The sequence below is a fragment of the Eucalyptus grandis genome, chromosome 3 (assembly GCF_016545825.1).
Source record: "Eucalyptus grandis isolate ANBG69807.140 chromosome 3, ASM1654582v1, whole genome shotgun sequence".
Taxonomy (NCBI): domain Eukaryota; kingdom Viridiplantae; phylum Streptophyta; class Magnoliopsida; order Myrtales; family Myrtaceae; genus Eucalyptus; species Eucalyptus grandis.
In genome coordinates, this window is record NC_052614.1 from 50,130,923 (window position 1) to 50,150,176 (window position 19,254).

Consider the following 19,254-nt stretch of genomic DNA (forward strand, 5'->3'; position numbering starts at 1 on the left):
CCCATTTTTGTTTCTTCCTCTTATTTTACTCGAACAGTCGATGTTTCCATCTTTTTGAAATTGTGCCCGTTCTAGATCTGATTTTTGGAGAGTTCAGATTCTTTGCACTCCAACTTGACTTGACTTGTGAGATGTGAGGCGTGATGGCACGGCATATTAAACTAATTAGTCTTTGTTTCTTCTTTCCTGTTTTTGATAGAGAAAGGAGGTAATGAGGCAGTGATCCTCTACGCTTTGGATCCTCTCTGTCTAAAGTGTATCTCTTTAAGGTGTCCACGCATCGACTATGACCACCCACACAAGTCACTGTGCATGACAATATACAACCCCAAGCAACACTGGTCACGATGCCCAGCCGAACCTCCACCGCCAGCAACAGTCCGGGCCTCGCGTCTACTGAGCCAGAGCAGAGGCCGACGAAGAAGATGACTTCGAGCACTGCGACGGCAACGGGATTGGGTGTGATGGTGGCGGTAGTGCGGAGGCATGGCTGGCAGCACGGAAACAATGGCGGTGCGTCTGGAGCTGGTGCGGTGGAGGAAGGGGAAGGGGTGAGAAAAGGAAATGTACGGATTTGTTTGGTTTTTGGGTAAATTTTGAATTGCTGATCTATATGTAACATTACAAGAAAACAAATATAATATCAGGGCATAGCCTCACCAAAGTTTCGTCCTGTAGTTTGTACAGGCATTAGACGAATCGAACCCTAGGATCTTATGATTTTGGTCCAACTCGTACTTCATTAGACGGCAAAGCGTACGCTGGTCTCTTAAAAACAAACATGTCTTCCTAAACACACCGCTCAATGTGCTGCTTAGCACATAGGGTTCAGAATACGAGACAAGTTGCATTGCTTGATATAACGTGCACAGATGATGAAAGTTAATTTGTATGACTTGAAAGTTGAAAAAGAAGAACTTTCTCTTTGTCAGGCTCATTGGAAATAAAAGATGATTATCACATGTTAAAACGAATACTTCTCGGGTAACATTATGCATCCTAATATGTAGGTCACTAGTCCTTATAGATCCGATTATGTTATCCTATCAAAAGTGCATTAAATGAGGTTCCACTCATACAGCGAAGAGCATAACCTCAAATGCTAGGATTCGAATATCAAGTTCGTGGCATTGTGACTAGGGTCGTGATAAGGGGGAAAGAAAGTTTATAGGCTTCTTTGGAAGTAATAAAAATCTAAGGCTAGTAATTTGGGTTTGCATGTTATATCCGGGTCTTGTAATTGTAGCAAGTCATGTTGTTAGAGAATATTATATTGTCAATTATATATAGAAATTATGCATGATTATACAATTATGTTAGAATTTATATATATATATATATATATCCAGTAAAAGTGGATCCACGGATAACTTTTCTATTAGTTTATATATATCCAGTAAAAGTGGATCCACGGATAACTTTTCTATTTTAATGAACCAACCAATCACATGCAAAAAGATAAAAAAAAAAAAAAAAATGTACGTCAGGATACGTTGATATTTGTCATCATCCATGACATCAAATCCAAGAGATTTATCACTAGTCTATGTTTCAAAGAGGAAGACGTCACGAAAGGTGCCGGGAATAATAAATGGATAGGCTCTAATAAACAATCATTACTTGACAAATGACCACGTTTTTGTTTTCTTTTCTCTCATTATTTTACTTCGAATGGTTGATGTTTCCCATGTTCCCTCTATCTGTATTTGCCCACCTTCTAGATAGCAATTTGAATGAGCTCAAAATCTCCTTCCCTCTTCCATCCAACTTGATGTCAATACTAAACCAGCGCTCATTTTAGAAAATTGATGATAAACGAAAGCTTTTCCAAATACTTATTAAACATACTCGATACGAAGCATTTTTTATTTTTAGAACCTTTATCCTTCATATTACAAAAAAAGTTTTGGTGCTTTGAAAATTGAAGAATTTTCTTATGCGATTACTTAACAAATGCTCGATAGAACTGGTTAACAAATTCCATTTGAGAATAATAATGAATACCATGTGTCCTTGTTGGTAAATGTGTAAATGAAATATAAGTTATTCAAGATTTTGATGTTGTTATTTTAGATTATTAAATATTTTCTGAGTTGTATGGAAGTATTTTTTCTTTTACTAGTACGGAAACACATTAAGTTAATATAACGTGGAGTTTCTTATACATAATCCCATTTTCCTTGACCTTTGTAATCTGAAATAATTAGTGAAATGATATTACATGAGCTAAAAAATTTTTCCCAAGAAAACTAACCAAATCTCGTGCCACCTATTTACGTTCATAACATATCTAGTTGATGGTGCATTGCTCGAAGTGCTTGCACTAAATGCGAATATGTCTATTTCTCGAGTATTTAGTGGTCATCAATGGATGCTGACTTTTACATTAATCTTTTTACACTTTGAGAGTTGAAAAAAATTGAAAAATAGTATTGTGTTGTATTGTGGGAAGAAATTATTAGTTAAGAAGCATAACTACCTTATCAAATCGACTCTAAAACCAAGTAAAGAATTTTTATTTTTTATTTTATATTTTTCACATCGTTCCAAATGTTCCACATATACATATATTTTTTAGATAATTATGAACAGATCATGGATTTCCTCAAGGTCAATTTTATCACGTATTAACTAAATTTTATGATTTTGATGTGTTTTCTGATCTTACTCTATTCGCTAGTTCTCTTATCCGTTCCATAATATATCTCGTATTCTTTTATTAAAAAGTAGTCGGTTTATATTTCAATTGCTTGAGCTTGTTTTGAGTTGATCTGCTAATTAGGTGGAGGTCATTTGATTAAACATGTAACTGCAATTTGATCAAATTGGAATCTCGATTGTAGTATTATATATTTATATATATATTCGCTAATACCCACTTATAACAACATTGACGAAAACGAAGACTGGATTTCTTTATTCAAATCCATGGTTTAGTCTTCGGCATCTCCGGAATTTTCCCCGCTTTCACATGCAAGTGTCACGGGTACAAGCTTTTGAATCAATAAAAAAAGAACCATGCCATTTTTTTCTAGTGAAATACAAAAATTAAATAAGACTAAGTGAAATAAATTACAAATTTATTTCGTATTCAATTGCCCTATCTGAAAAAGGGAGTCCCCATTTTCCCGCGCACCGCACAAGACCAAATCTTAAATGGTCATGATGCCATTCAATTTGACAATTAAATATCAATTTGGCCATTCAATGAATCTAGACGTGGCATTAATTTCTTTATTGAGCTGGCAATTACGGGAAAATAGCAATTCAAGTATTATAAGTTAACTGGTGATTAATATTCTATAGGCACAGGAAACCAAGCAAACAAATTGCCACTAAATTGATAGAAGAAAACCGAACTAGAAAAGGGATTTGGTCTTAAAATAAGAAACTCTACGGGACCCTAAAGACAATCACAACCCTTTATTTAAACATTACAAATGTTTGACATATAAACGCGCAGTCTATTGTTCTACATTTGGTGGGTTGCTAAAGGGTTGCTTGTTTTTTGGAGGGACCGCACGGTTACATGTCTCAATCGCTCTATATTATCATTATCATGAAATTACCAACAAATCAGTAGTATAACTTCATACGTTCGCTGGCTTCAGACCTTGAAACGATCAAAAGCAAAGGAATGGCTCCTACAATGGAGAGAGACAGTGACTCGAGGATTGAGTACGAGGTGCTCTTGAGCTTTAGAGGGTCCGGTCGCCAAACATTCACCGATTGCCTCTATGAAGGCATGAAAGGTGCAGGGATCTGAGTCTTTAGGGATGACGACGAGCTCCGAGTTGGGCAGAAGATCAAGGAAGAGCTCCCACGGGCCATTAAGAACTCAAGGATCTACATGCCCATCTTGTCAAGGAACTATGCGTCCAGCAAATGGTGCCTCACCGAGCTCGCCACAATGGTCGAGATGGCATCAAAGCCAAATGGCACAAAAGAGATCCTCCCCATTTATCTCGATGTGAATTCAGATGACGTCAAGCTCAAGACTCCGCTGTACCGTGATGTGTTTGTGCAGCACGAGACGAACTTTGGAGCCGACCAAGTGAAGGCGTGGCGTGATGCCCTCTTGGAGATCGAGGAAATCAAGAGATTGGACTTGAAGAATTATCGAGGGTAAGGAATTTTGTAGTAAACTTTGAGTTCTTTTCACATGCATTATATTTTAGAAAACAGGAGAGTAGTGAGTTTTCCTTTTTTAGATTTATTTTCATCATGAGCTCGTCAATTTCGTGTTTCGAGCATAATAAATTGACTTGCGCATTGGCGCAGCTATGGCGACCTCATTAAAGTGATCATCCAGGAAGTCCTGGTTAAGCTGAATGCCAAATACAAGAACCTGACTGAACACTTGGTCGAAGATCATGTTCAGGTCGATGCAATTATGAAGCTGTTAAGTGTCAACTCTCGTGGTGTGCGTTTCGTGGGAATCCATGGAATAGGTGGTATTGGAAAGACAACACTAGCGAAAGTCATTTACAACAAAGTTTCTTCTTGTTTCGATCGCTGCAGTTTCCTCGAAAATGTTCGAGAGATCTCCAGAAGATCGGACTGTCTTGTACATTTGCAGAAGCAATTGCTGTCAAGCATCCTCGATTTGAGGTTCAGCAGCGATACTTTTATCCACGACGTTGACCAAGGGATCGACATGATAAAGAAGGCACTCTGTGACAAAAAAATGCTCATCGTGCTCGACGATGTGGATGAGAAAGATCAGCTCGAAAAGCTGGTTGGGAAGAGCGATTGGTTCGAAAATGGAAGCAGGGTCATCATAACGACAAGGAACACGAGCATTGTGACCGACCGGATGGAAACATTAAAGGTCGACCCTCCCCGCTATCGGCATGGAGATATCTTGTCATATGAAGTCAAGGAAATGGGATGTGGTCAAGCGCTTCAGCTATTCTGTCGACATTCGTTTAGGAGAGACTCTCCTACAGAAGATTATGACAGCCTATCGAGACAGATCGTCTCAGCTTTAGGGAAGCTTCCTTTGGCTATCGAGGTGATAGGGTCATCTCTTTCTGGCGTTTCCCGACAAGGCCTCATGGGAAGAGACGCTGAAGAAGTTATAGAAAGTTCCTCCGAAGAAAGTCCAAGAGACGTTGATGATAAGTTATGAGGGATTAGAACCAACGCAGCGGAAAGTTTTTCTGGACATCGCGTGCTTTTTCATCAAAGAAAATAAGAAATATCCGATTTTCATGTGGAGCGATCATGAATACTATCCTCGTGAGGCAATCAGAGTCCTCCTTCTTAGGTCCTTGATAAAGATTGGAGATGATAATAAGTTTTCAATGCATGACCAAGTTAGGGATCTCGGGAGGCAGATTGTCTATGAAGAGAATTGCAAATTTCCTGGCAAGCGTAGCAGGGTATGGAATCCTGAGGAGGCATTGAACTTATTGAGGAATAAACAGGTATAACTTAACGAACGTAATTTAGAGGCCATTCTGCTAGTATTTCCAGGAAGTAGACAAACTTCACGTGGCTCACGAGTTGACTTTTTCCTTTATTGTTTGATTTGTTCTCATTCATGCTGATCACTAATGGCAAGCAAGTGAAGAAATAGAAGCACCGAGTCGAGCTATAATGGTCAAAGTGATGGTAGAGGCTATACCTTCACCGATGAAGAATTACATAGTCTACGGAGTCTAAGGTTCCTCCGAGGGAAAGGGTTGAATTTTGTTGGGAACTTCAAAGATCATTGCGAGCTAAGATGGCTTTCTTGGCATGAGTGTCCTCCAAATTTCACAGCGACAAATTTTTGCCTAGTTAATTTGGTGGTGCTCGATCTTTCCAAGAGTAAAATTACTGAAGATTGGACCGGATGGAGTCAAATCAAGGTATTAATGTCTCCCCATATTAGCTTTTGATGCTTCTAATTCTTGGGACACAATATTTTTCGTCCTCCTTTATATGATGCTTAATTTTTGTGCAGATGGTGAAAAAGTTAAAAGTTTTAGATTTGAGAAGCTGCAATTGCTTGAGAAGCACACCTGACTTATCTAGCTTCGCGTCTCTCGAGATATTGATTCTTGCTTGGTGTTCCAAGTTAGCCACCATAGATCGCTCCATTATTAACCTACGAAGTTGAGCACTCGAATATGGAAGGATGCAATTCTCTTCAAGAGTTGTCGGAAGAAGTTGGTTCTCTAAAATCTTTGACGGAGTTAATCATGCCCAAACATTCTCTCCTGTGCAAGCTTCCGGAGACAATTGGCAATTGGCAATCTTTGTCAAGTTTGAGTATAAAATGGAATGAGAGAATAAGCAGACTCCCACACTCTATTGGAGTATTAGCAAAAATCAAGCATTTGTCTATAGAAGGTTGCAAAGGGATCGAGGAGCTTCCGCCATCACTCGGGGAATTAGAATCACTGATTGAGTTAGATCTGTCATTCTCAGGATTAGTCAATGTACCCGATTCAATCACAAATCTGAGGAAGCTCAAATTCATTAGGATGGGAAACACCAAGATAGGAAAGTTGCTTGATGTCATTGGGCGATTGGAGATGCTTGAAGAGTTACATTGCCCAGAGTGTCAACACCTATCTGGTGAAATCCCATGTAGCATTGTGGAATTGTCCCATTTAAGGATCTTGGATGTATCGGGCACTCACATCTCTAGATTGCCAGCCACAATGAGTCATCTCCTTGTCTCAAACAACTTGAGTTGAAGGAGTGCCATGAGCTTCGACAATTGCCGAGCTTCCCTCGAGCTTGACAAGCCTTACCCTTGATGTTTATTCTTGTCAAATCACTCCAGACCTTACAAACCTAGTTAATTTAGAACACTTGGACTTATCGTTCCACAGGGATTCTCATGGGGGCACTGGCAAGTGGAAGGAACTTCTCTCACTTTGGAAAAACCTAAAATCTATCCACAGACTTCCATCTAGCTTGTCAACCTTGAAACTTACCGATATCACGCCGCTGCCACAGTTTTCCAGCTTCAGGAACCTATCAAAACTCTCCATTTCTAGCTGCTCGATGACGCATTTTCCAGCTCTTGAACACCTGGAGAATTTGAGGGAATTGTTTGTAGAAAATGCACATCTCTCGCGGGATTGCCACGATCTATCAAATTTGAAGAATCTAGAAACCTTGCATCTATCCGACTTACAAGGCGGTAGAAGTACAAGGTCTGGGGAATTGGAATCTCTGGAGTCCTTAAAGATTACATGTTGCGGGTCAATAGAAATATTGCCCAACCTATCGAAGCCGGGAAAGCTGAAGCATTTCGATACGGAATGTTGTTCGGGGCTAAGATGCGTTGAAGGCCTAAGTGGCTTACGACATTTGACCCATGTGACTCTTAAAGATTGTGAGTGCTTGCAAGGTTTGCCAGATCTACCGAGAGGGACCAAGCTAGACACAGATTGGGAATCACCAGAAACGTCGGACCCATGTGTTTATATCAGCGGCTAGACCAATCGGAGCCTTGGGATACACTCATACAGGAGATTGGGACAGAGTCTGAAGATTACACAACACAGCTCTTGCTAAGAGATCTTTAGATGGCAATCTCCTGAGCCGGTATTGTATTTAGAACTTTTTTTAGGAAAGGACAACAAGTTTTATATTCTAAGGGAACTTTTTTAGGAAAGGACAACAAGTTTACACTCATACGGGAGATCGGGACAGGAGTCTGGATAATCCTAAGGATCTTTAGATGGTGTGGGCAGAACTTTTTTAGGAAAAAAATGGGTCATAAGTTGTGGGCAGATTAAAAATGGGTCATAAGGTGTCCCATCATCTTCGTCCTTATTCATCTGAATTTTTATCGGATCAAGTTTCAAGGCCTTGGAGACTTCAAGAGGTCAGGTTCCCATCATTTGATTCACGATCAACTGCTTAGGCACTTGAATTAACGTCAGCATAAGAAGACAATTGGAGATATGCTAGTAATCAATTTGTCAAATTAGAGATTGTATCCACATTGTTTGATAATTATAAATTTGGCACTTACTTCCTTGATATTTATCTGTCTACGATCATAGAAGGCTTAATGTCCTGCGTTTTTCTACACTGCAGTTTCTCTAAAACATGGTATCACATGGTAGAATGGTTAGTGTAACTTGTGTTCATTTTTTGAGTTAATGTGTTAAGTTTTCTCCCTTTTTCTTTTAAAACTTCCCATGCAGTTGGGAGCAATAAAAAGTCACTTCTGGTATGTGCAAGTTGTACTTGTTAGCTGGGTTCACTTTCACATGGAGGAAGCCCAATAAATAGCAAGTCCAAAAAGGCTCAAACTCATATGATAAGTCATATGGAGAAATGGAGTTTATTATTATCTTTTAAGTGATAGCAATAAGGAAGTTAGCAGAGATGCAGAGATGCAGTAACAAGAGAAAAAGAGAAAGCAGAAAATTTAGAGTTTGGAAATCAATATAATTTACATCAAACTAGTATTGGAGGTCGATTCATGGTCCGATTAAGCTGAAATTTTGTTACTGTGTTTGTGGCATAATCTTCTTGAATATGTACGGTTTGATTTTCATTTGAAGATCCCTACACTAGGTTTTTGTAGATTGACCAAAACCTACATTTTTTGTTAGATGCAAAAATGCAAAAAAAAAAAAAAAAAAAAATCCTTGATCTCTTGTGAAATTTATGCATATTGCCAAGAATGACATTCTTGAGGTTTGTGCTGCTTTGTATTTACTAGAGAAGAACTTTATTCACCGATTTTATTAATAGTGAAGATTTTTGGTGGACTCCGACCTCATGATTTTTAATCTTCTCACAAAGATGAGGTTTTTCACGGAAAAAAATTCCCTTGTATTTACGGGCTTGATATCTATTTTGCTCTACTATATTGGTTCTTATTAGATTTACACAAGATAGGAGATTATTTTACAAGATAGGAGATTATTTTATTCTGCTGCGTTAATACGATATTGTCTGGATTATTACTATTCTCTCATCAAAGTGGTATAAGAGTTTTGGTCATTGCTTGATTTTCCTTCCTTGTGTTAAACAATAGAAATGAATACGAGTAAAATTGTTATATTGAATTGTTTGAATTAGCATATTTGGAAAGGAAAAATGGAAGATCTTTTATATGTAAAGGATTCTTATTTGCCATATTTGCTAAAGAAAAACCGGAGACTAAAACTAATGCCAAATGGTCTATATTTCATTGTCAAATATGTGGTTATATTAGGTAGTGGATAAATGATAATGTTTTGAACCATATCATTGAGGAAATAGATGCACGTAGTTTGTGGGATAAGCTCAAACAATTATATGCTCGAAAAATTTGGAATAATAAGTTATTTTTGATAGAACACATGATGCTTTTGAAATATCTAGATGATATTTGTTTGACTGATCATTTAAATTCTTTTCAAAGAATTATCAATCAGTTAGCTGCAATGGGAATCAAATTTGATGATAAGACACAAACGTTATGGTTATTTGGTACTTTGCCAGACTCTTGAGAGACATTTCGAACATCTTTCTCTAATTCTGCCCCGGATGATACGATTACAATGAATTTAGCCAAGAGTAGTGTTTTGAATGAAGAGATGAAAAGAAAGACAGAGGGATCATCATCTTCACATTCTGATGCCTTGGTTATTGAGAAAAAGGGGAAGTGTATCTCGAGGCTCGAGAAATAGAGACAAAAACAGAGATAAAAGCAGAGGCAAATACAATAGATTTGCTAATGTTGAGTACCATATTGCCATCAGAAGGGACATATTCAAAGGTTTTTCCATCAATTCAAAAGAAGAAAGGCAAAGAGAAGAAAAGTGATAATGACAATGAAGACAATCGTGTTGTTGCACTTAAATAAGAATTTCTCATTATCTTTAATAGTGATGCGGTGAATTTTGTATGTCATAAAACTAGTTGGGTAATTGATAGTGGTACATCTATTCATGCTACGTCTTGTAGGGATTTCTTTACATCATACATGTCGGGTGACTTTGGATCTGTAAAGATAGGAAACAATGGGCTAGCTGAAGTTGTAGGCATTAGTGATGTGTACTTAGAGACCAGTAATGACACGAGGTTAGTATTAAATAATATTAAGCATATACTTAATATTCATTTGAACTTGATTTCTATAAGCAAGCTAGATGATGAGGGTTATTGCAACACCTTTAGTGATGGTCGATGGAAGCTCACTAAAGATTCTCTAATTGTGGCTAGAGGTGAAAAATATTCTTCATTTGTATTATGCAGGCAAAGTTGTCCACAAACAAAATTAATATAGTAGATAGCAAAGAGAGAGTTAAATTACGGCACAAGAGACTCGGTCACAAGAGTAAGAAGGGTTTGTCAATATTGACTAAGAAGAAGCTTCTTTCAGGTATGAAAAGTTCAGTGCTAAAGAGGTGTGCTCAGTGTTTAGCAGGAAAACAAAGTAGAGTTGCATTCAAAAGTTTTCCTCATTCAAGAAAGTTAGGTATACTTGATCTAGTACATTTTAATATTTGTGGTCCTATGAAGATAAAATCACTTGGTGGTTCTCTTTATTTTGTTACTTTCATAGATGATTATTCAAGAAAAATATGGGTTCCTTAAAAACTAAAAATCAAGTTTTAGATGCTTTTAAGCAGTTTCAGGCTTCAGTTAAAAGATAGACTAAAAAGAAATTGAAATGTTGTAGAACTGATAGTGGGGGAGAGTATATTGAACTTTTTGATGAATATTATAAATGACAGAGCATTTGATATCAAAAGACACCTCCCAAGACATCTCAGTTAAATGGCTTAGCTAAGAGAATGAACAAGACATTAGTTAAAAAGGTAAAATGTTTGCTTTCACGGTCAAAGTTGTCACAATCCTTTTGAGGTGATGCTTTAAGTACAATTACACATATATTAAATCTTACTCAATGCATTCCTCTAGAGTTTAATGTTTCTAATAGAGTATGGACGAGCAAAGATGTTTCTTATGATTATTTGCATGTCTTTAGGTGTAAGACATTCGTGCATATCCCCAAAAATGAAAGGTCTAAACTTGATGTGAAAACATGACAATGTATATTTATTGGCTATGGATATGAAATGTTTGACTACAAATTTTATAATCCAGTTGAAAAGAAAATTGTAGAAATAGAGATGTTGTGTTTATGGAAGATCAGACAATACAAGATATTGAGAAATCAGAGATAATTTCAATGCCATAGGTTAGTAATGATTTGGTTGACTTGGATCCAATTCCTCTCACACATATTCTTGCATAGGTTGATGAGATGAAGTAGGAAGTGAATGTTCTAGAAAACAAACATGCTCTTGAACATGTTCAAACAAATAATATTGTTGTTGAACTAGAAGCTCCATTGGATGCTCTACCACATGTTCCAGTTTGGAGATCCATTAGAGACCGTCGACCTTTCACCAAATATTCTGAAGATGAGTATGTATTATTGACAAATGCAATAGAACCAGAGTGTTATGCAAAAACAATAGAAGATGAGTGCAAAAGCAAATGGCTTGATGCTATGCAGAATGAAACGCAGTCATTTTATGATAATCATACTTTTGAACCGGCAAAGTTGCTTAGAGGCAAAAGAGCTTTGAATAACAAGTGGGTATACAAGTTGAAACAAAATGAACAAACTTCACAACCACGATACAAAGCTAAATTGGTTGTTAAGGGATTCGATTAGAAAAATGATATTGACTTTGATGATATATTTTCTCCAGTGGTGAAAATGTCTTTTACCCGTGTGGCACTAGGTTTGGCAGCTAGCCTAGATTTGGAGATTGAGTAGATCCATGTCAAGACATCCTTCTTAAATAGTGACTTGGAGGAAGAAATATATACGGAACAACCAAAAGATTTCAAAGTGAAAGGAAAAGAGGATTATGTTTGCAAGTTGAAGAAGAGTCTTTATGGCCTAAAGCAAGCATCGAGATAGTGGTACAAAAATTTATGTCAGTTATGATGGAACAATGTTATAAAAAGATTTTGGCGAATAACTGTGTATTTGTCCAAAAATTTTATGATAATGACTTTATTATTCTTGTCACACCCCGAACTTCGAGCGCGTTCACATCCCTCAATGGTCGATAAAATTTGAGACATCCTAGAACGCATCGTCGACTCAATTCATTTTAATGCACATGCGGAAGCGTATAAACTAATCCCTTGACAATAATATACATGGGCTAGAAAAGCAAGACAACAAATATTCAAATCAACACATTATTAAAAATCATAATCTGGTTTACAAATAGAGGCCAACTCTAGGATCTAAGTATATGAGGTCTTTCTTCAAAAGAACTTCTGAGCCACCCATGCTTCTAACCCTTCCGCCTCAAGTTCCGAGTTCTTCACACTAGGGATCTCAAAAGTTAAGCCTACGACAGGGTGAGACAATGTTTCAGCAAGTTCACTCCCTAAACCCCGACTAGGAAGAAAATACACATAGAGGCAGTCTATGCATACAATACAAAAGACTTACCTCGCCTTAGTTCCCTCCTGCATGTTAGCACAATTTATATATCACATAAGTGCAGTAACAACACTCGAGCATTTGGAACGTCTCATTTCAATCTTAGTCAATCAATCATTCAATACAATTGATACATCATTTAATCAAATAATCATTCACAAGGGTCCCGATTATAAGGTGAAATCATTATGACATGTTCCTTATCATGTCACACAATTTCATCCCATAATCGGCGCGGACAATTCATATCGATGGTTCCATACACACCCGATATTCACTCTCAATATTCAAATTCCCAATCCAACCTCAACATCCCCACTCAATATTCCGGCTCAATACTCAATACCAGGCTCAAGGTTCTAGATGTGCCTCCTTCCCAAGAAGTTCCAACATCGCGTGGCACTTAGTCCTTGACCACAATCAGTCATAGTACAAGGTACTAGAGGTGGCTCCCCCAAATTCATAATGTCGTGTAGCACTTAGTTCTCGACTATACTAAGCAATAGCTCAAGGTACTAGAAGTGGCTCCCACAAAGTCACGCTATCATGTAGCACGTAGTTCTTGACTATAAAAAACACTAGTACAAGGTTCTAGAGGTAACTTACACGAAATCTCGCTATCGTATAACACTTAGTTCTTGACTATGCATGAAAGTACTACAAGGCTTCTAGAGATGGCTCCCATATGATTCAATTCACCAAGTAGCACTTAGACCCTGACTACAATAAGCAACAGTACAAGATACTAGAGATGGCTCATGTGGGGTTCTATTATCATGTAACACTTAGTTACCGACTCACAACCCATCGGGTTCTCTCAACACAACACATGTCACCTCAATTTTCAATAGTCATCTTGCCATGACTATGAACCATCACACGATCACTCAATCATGACCAAGGGCATTGTGCTCTGTACTTAAATGCTTAATTAAGATAACGAACTTGGCATATTTTCTTCATACTAAAAACACACGATAAAATAATCGTGTGTGGGTACACTGATCGTTTGAGCCAAAAATACTATATCTTCATTTTCAAAAATCCTACTATTTATTATAGTGCCTGAAAACATTTATGGTGTTAAAAATCGACGCTCGGTATTTTTTGATTAAATACCGAAATTATACAATTTTGGGATAAATATTCAAAATTACAATCACCACTCAATTTGCACAAAATAACATTCAATTGCAAAAACTAAACACACAATTGTAATCAGCATGAAATTCCGGTCATCGGCTATCTCGCTAGAATTTCTGGAAAATAATAAATAATTAAATAAATACAAAAAAATTAAATGGATACAATTAATTACCAAAAATGCAAACTTAGGCCGGAAATGCTTAAATAATCGCCCAAATGGGCCAGAAAATTTTCAAACCTATCTAAATAAATAATACAACTTATCTAGTCTCTAATCTATCCATTCTAACCATCTAACATGCACAAACGAATAATTAAATCGCTAATCTGTTCTAACTAACTACATAAACCATATTTAGCTTAAACTAATCATCCCTTTAAATGTCATTAACTCTCTAAGCAAAGTTTAGCAAGTAAACTCACCGGTTTAGCGCAAAAATCGGTTCACAGCGACGACGGCGCAACGGCGGCTGAAACTTGGGCTTATGGTGACACCAACGAGAGCTCGGGAGGGCTCAAAAAAGGCTCGTCAAGCTCACAGCTCGGGAGGGTTCAGTCCTAACTTGAGGGAGCTGTTGGACGGTCCGAGTGGGCTGAACTGAAGGCGTGAAATGGAAACGAAGGCATTGGGATGTGAAGCCACGAAGAGACGCTGGCATTGGGGTTGGTAGACGTGCATGACGGTTGGCGTGGACCTTATTTGAGAAAATTCGAAATTCGATTTTCAAATTTGAGGTAAGCCGCATTTCAAATTTTATGACCACTCTTAGAATTGAACCGGATATTCAAGTTAGAATTAGACGCTTCAGTTGACGAACCAGGATGTACAGAAAATCCTGCAAGAGGATACTGATAAGGGAAGGATTGAGTTTCAGATTTCTGAAGATGGAACGCCGAAATATCATGGGTGATGATAGGTGTCAGTCGATACAGAGCTTAAGGAGGAGTCATTGTTAAGAATTCATTGTAGCAATTGCAGTATTCGACCAGATAGTACAAAGTAGTTCAGAATTGGCGTTAGCTCGATGGTAGACCGACATGAAGATGGATATTACCGAATAGGTTGCAAGTGTCAGATGTGCTAGTAAATGAAAGTTCAGTAATGCAAGCCGAGAGAACTTTTACAATCACTCGAGGGTTCCAAGTGGGAATGGCAATATATCACGATGAAATGTTATGACAGGCTGACCAAGGAGTCAAAGGAGTAATAACTCCATTTTAGGTTGTGATCGATAGACTGATGAAGTCGGCTCACTCCTTAGTAGTACGAAAAGATTTGGACTTAGACAGATATGCATAATTGTATGTGAGTTAGATAGTTCGTCTACATGGAGTGCTAGTGACGAATTTATATCAAATCTAGAACCGGGGTTCCCAATTTCAGTAGGACAGTTAGATGATTCCTTTTTAAAGCATTGTATAGCATAGTGTAGAGAACTTTAGTTTTTGAAATGAAGTTAGGGAAAGAAAGGTCACGGGCCCAGAGTTAGTTCAGCAATCAGTGATTGCAGTTGCTATGATTAGAAACAGATTAAAGACCACTTAGAGCTGCCAAAAAAGTTATATCATTGAGAATTGAAGGCCCTTAGAGTTCCAAATTGTGATTACATCTTTCTGAAGGTGTCACCAATGAGGGATGCCTTGCGCTTCGGCAATGAGGGAAAAATTGAAACCAAGGTACGAAGGTCTCTTTGAGATTCTATAGAGAGAATCAAGATCCTAACGTATTGTCTTGCATTGCTTCTGAGGTAGACGCAAGTGCATGACATATTTCACGTGTCAAGGTTGAGGACGTATGAATCTAACCCGACCCACGTGCTAAATCTTGAAGAATTAGATGTGGATGACGGAGTGTCATACGTGGGAAACCTAGTTCGGTTGCTGGTTCAAAAAGACCGGATTCTGAGTACAAAGAAGGTCCCATTGGTTAAAGTGGTCTAACAACACCACAGGACTAAAGACTTGATGAGACGACGATACGCCCACCTTTTTGTTTAAGGATTGATAAAGGTTTAAATTTCGATGACAAAATTTTTATAAGAGGAGAAGAATTGTGACATCCTGAAAATTCAGTTCTGATTTCGATTGGATTAGTTGAGCTTTTTATCGACGCGACTATAGTACTTTTCTCTGAGATGGCTACTCATGAGATAACTAGCCTATCGGGTAAAGTTATTAAGAGATTTTAATACAATAGATTTGAGCATTCAACCAAGAATGGACTACTCGATTGTGCTCATCTACTGAGGTCATTATGTCATTTTGATATCATGTGTCCGTATTTGAATTCTCGAGATCTTTACGACAACTGAGAGTCGCCAATGTGTTGAAGGGGTTCATTGTGGCTCGAAGAAAATTAACCACGGGTCATTTGCACTAAAAAGTTCTTAAAGTTACCCAGTGGATTAGGTTACGCAAAAATCACGCCAGATTGAAATTAACCGCGAATTTGAACCCGATTTCAGAAATTGAAAATTCCGTCATGTCATGAATCATTTTAGGAACGTCAACTCATCTTTTGAGGAATTTCCGGCGAGTTCGAAATTTTTATGGAAAATCGATCCGGACGATTTGGAAAACAAGCGGAAATTCAGATTGGCCAATTGAAGGGATTTTTGGTATCGGGTGTGAGTGATTTGGTGATAGGTAATTTCGTGGGCTTTTACCTTAACAAATTGGACCTCAATCAGAGGAGTTTGTTCAGAAGTCGGATCTTGAGAAAAAAAGAAAATAGAATTTGGAATTGATGGAAATTCGGAGGTTGGAGGGACTGGTTTATTTCGATCCTCAATTGGATTTCGAATTGTACAAGTTGGTGAAGAAATTGGCCTACGGGATGACCAATTGACAAAGTTATTTGAAGTTGAGCTGAAATTTGAATTAATAGAACCTTGTTTAAAGTTTTCTTTTTAATTTCTAAACCCTCCCCTTGGTCCCACTCGCACACCCCCATTTGACCATTTCTCTCTCACTCGCACGTCCCCCACCCCCAAAAACGGACATCCCCCTGCATTCTTATCCCTTGAATTGCTTTTTGGTCTCTTCTTTGGTCTTCAACGGAAGCACGCCCAAAAGTCTTCGGTCTCCCTTCCTCTTTCTTCTCCACGCAGACTCCTCCTTCACGGAAGCTTGCTGCTTCGGTGGTCCCATTTCCTTGCTGCCTCACTGATGATAGCATGCTCGCCCTCATCCCAGCACGTTTTCCCCACCAGTCAACCAATGGAGTCTCTTCCTTGGGCGTTGACTCTCGCCCCACCGAAGCTGCACCTCCATCCATTCATCTCGGCCCCCCTTCGCAGCCCAATCACAGCTCTTGGCCATCCATTTACAGCGAACCCAGCAGCTGGAGCTTCAACCCGTGACGCCAAGCCCGCACCCCCTCCTGCGGTGGTTGATTCTAGCTCAAGCTGTGCCCGAATCAACCACAATTGCAGCACTTTGGGCCAGCAAGGGTTGTGGGCCTTATGAGGCCGTTTTTGGGCCTGTCTCGGCCCCGCTTGGTGGTCCCGCTTTGGAGGTTGTCGTTCCTTGCCGCGTCCCCGTCATTTTGATTTTAGCGGATCATTAATCGGATGAGTTTAACTCACTAATAATCGTTTAGTAGGTTAATGACACTTAAGAGTTGATTAGATTAAGTTAAGTATGATTAGGTAGTTACTTAGATTAGATTAGTGAAATTTAATTAATTGCTAATGCATATTAGGTGGATAGTTAATGCAATTAGCGAGTAAATAGACTCTAGTATTTTATTTTTATTTTTTTGGTGACCTAGGAACCACGTATAGCTGACAGTTGGCGAGTAAACCTAGGAGGACACGTAAGCGGGAGGACCCACCACCCCTGGCGTCCCACTTAAGACTCCAAGCAACCGTGAGGGGATTTGAACTCCTTCTCTTCGTGAGGGAAAGAGAGCCCAAACCATCGCAGCCACCAAGACGGTGGTATAGACTCTAGTATTTATTTAACAAATCTCGAAAATTTTCTGGGCCCGTTTTGGTATATAATTAGGCATTACGGGCCTAAATATGCATTTATTGCATTTATTAATTATTTTCCGTAATTATTTAATTATTTATTTATTTTCCAAAAATTAGACTGGGTTAGCCAGTGACTGGAATTTTATGCTGATTGTGATGGTGTGATTTGTTTATTTAATTGAGCTCGAATTTGTACCGAATTGGTGTGAATTGTGATTTTAGGATATATTCCTAAATTTAATTATTTTCAATAATTGGTTGGAAATTAATCAAACGTCGGTTTATAACATCAAAAATATTTTGGTGGACTATATAAAATGGTAGGATTTATGGAAAAGAAATTATTATATTTTGCCTAAGGCCAATGTATACCCACACACGGCTATTTTACCGAGTATGATAGAAAGTGAGAAATTGATGAAGAACGAACGTCGGCTCGGTGACTTGGTATGTCATCTCGGAGAAAGACATTATATTAGTTTGGCTCGATGACTCGGTATGTCATATTGGAGAAATAACATTATATTATATTGGCTCGGTAACTTGGTATGTAATCTTGGAGAATGCACATGGGCTCGGTAACTAGATATGTCATCTTGGAGAATGCATGCGGGTGGGGCTAGACCCCACCATACCCGCGTGCGGGTGCGCGATTTTGGTGCACTTAGCACGCCTGCGCACCCGAGGTTTAATTAGCACTAATCCCTTTGTTATTTATTTATTTTTTAATCAATTCAAAGGTTGCCTTTTGTTTTGAGAATTTTCAGAAATAAATAAAAAATGAAAACTCGAAATTTTATTAAAAAAAAAATTATTATTCGAATTTTTGTTTTGTGTTTTTTCAAGACAACCTTTGGAAAATTACTTATTCGGTTTGCAACTTTTTCCGAAGGGTTGCAATTGTTCGGTTTTCGACTTCTTCCGAAGAGTCGCATTTGTTTATCCGAACAATTTTTCTAAATGACGTGTTTGTTCATTCTTTGACAATTTTTACGAAGAGTTACAAGACTGTTTCATATATATACTTGTCAATTTTGGGAAGGAAAATTGTGGTCATTTTCGAGTCTTCTTTCTGAAAAACTACAGCCAATTTTTCGATTGTTTCCTAGAGAGATCTTGGAGAAATACTAGAATTGTTATCTAGTATTCTCATTTGAGACTTTGTTGTATCTTGGAGGATTTTTGCCGGTGACCATTAGCAACTTTGTGGAGCAAATAAATCTTTAAAAAAAAAACGATATCACGCCTCAAAGTCTGACTTGAGTACTCTAAATATCCGTCCTCATTGTCCTAACCAAATTTGAAGCCATATTTTCCCAACATCTATCACATCGTATTGTTGTCTGGGGATTATTTATTTGCTTCCGCATGTGCATTAAAATGAATGGGTCGACGATGTGTCCTGGGATGTCGCTAGTTAATTGACCACAGAGGGATGAGCACACACTCGAAGGATTCAAATTCTCAAATCAAGAACTAGACTTGGAGAAGAGAGATCCCAAAACGAAATTGGGAGAGAAGAAAAGGCAAGAAAAGTTCTGTTGTTGGGGGGTGAATGCCTTGTGCGTTTGTTGATAAGTGTCTTAATGAGAGATTATCTAAGTCGTTGATGCCATTTTGTTGGTTGGTGAGTATTTTTAGAGTTCTGTAAATGATTTTTTTCATTTACTAACATGGGAGCACATTAAGTTAAGATATCGCGGAATT

General features: G+C 38.1%; 1 protein-coding gene across 1 annotated transcript; it reads left to right on the top strand.

Annotated features, from left to right (window-relative positions):
• The first annotated feature begins 347 nt into the window (after positions 1 to 347).
• LOC120291928 (disease resistance protein RPV1-like) lies at positions 348 to 5,131 on the top strand. The gene is made up of 3 exons (XM_039309738.1): positions 348 to 589; positions 3,775 to 4,125; positions 4,282 to 5,131. The coding sequence occupies exons 1-3, from the start codon at positions 348 to 350 to the stop codon at positions 5,129 to 5,131; spliced, it is 1,443 nt and encodes a 480-aa protein (XP_039165672.1).
• The last annotated feature ends 14,123 nt before the right edge of the window (positions 5,132 to 19,254 follow it).

Excerpts from the sequence above, each read along its gene's own strand:
- LOC120291928 (XM_039309738.1), top strand. The coding sequence starts at position 348 with ATGCCCAGCCGAACCTCCACCGCCAGCAACAGTCCGGGCCTCGCGTCT. Across the intron at positions 590-3,774 it reads CGGATTTGTTTGGTTTTTGG|GGATGACGACGAGCTCCGAG; the intron begins GTAAATTTTGAA and ends CTGAGTCTTTAG. Across the intron at positions 4,126-4,281 it reads GACTTGAAGAATTATCGAGG|CTATGGCGACCTCATTAAAG; the intron begins GTAAGGAATTTT and ends GCATTGGCGCAG.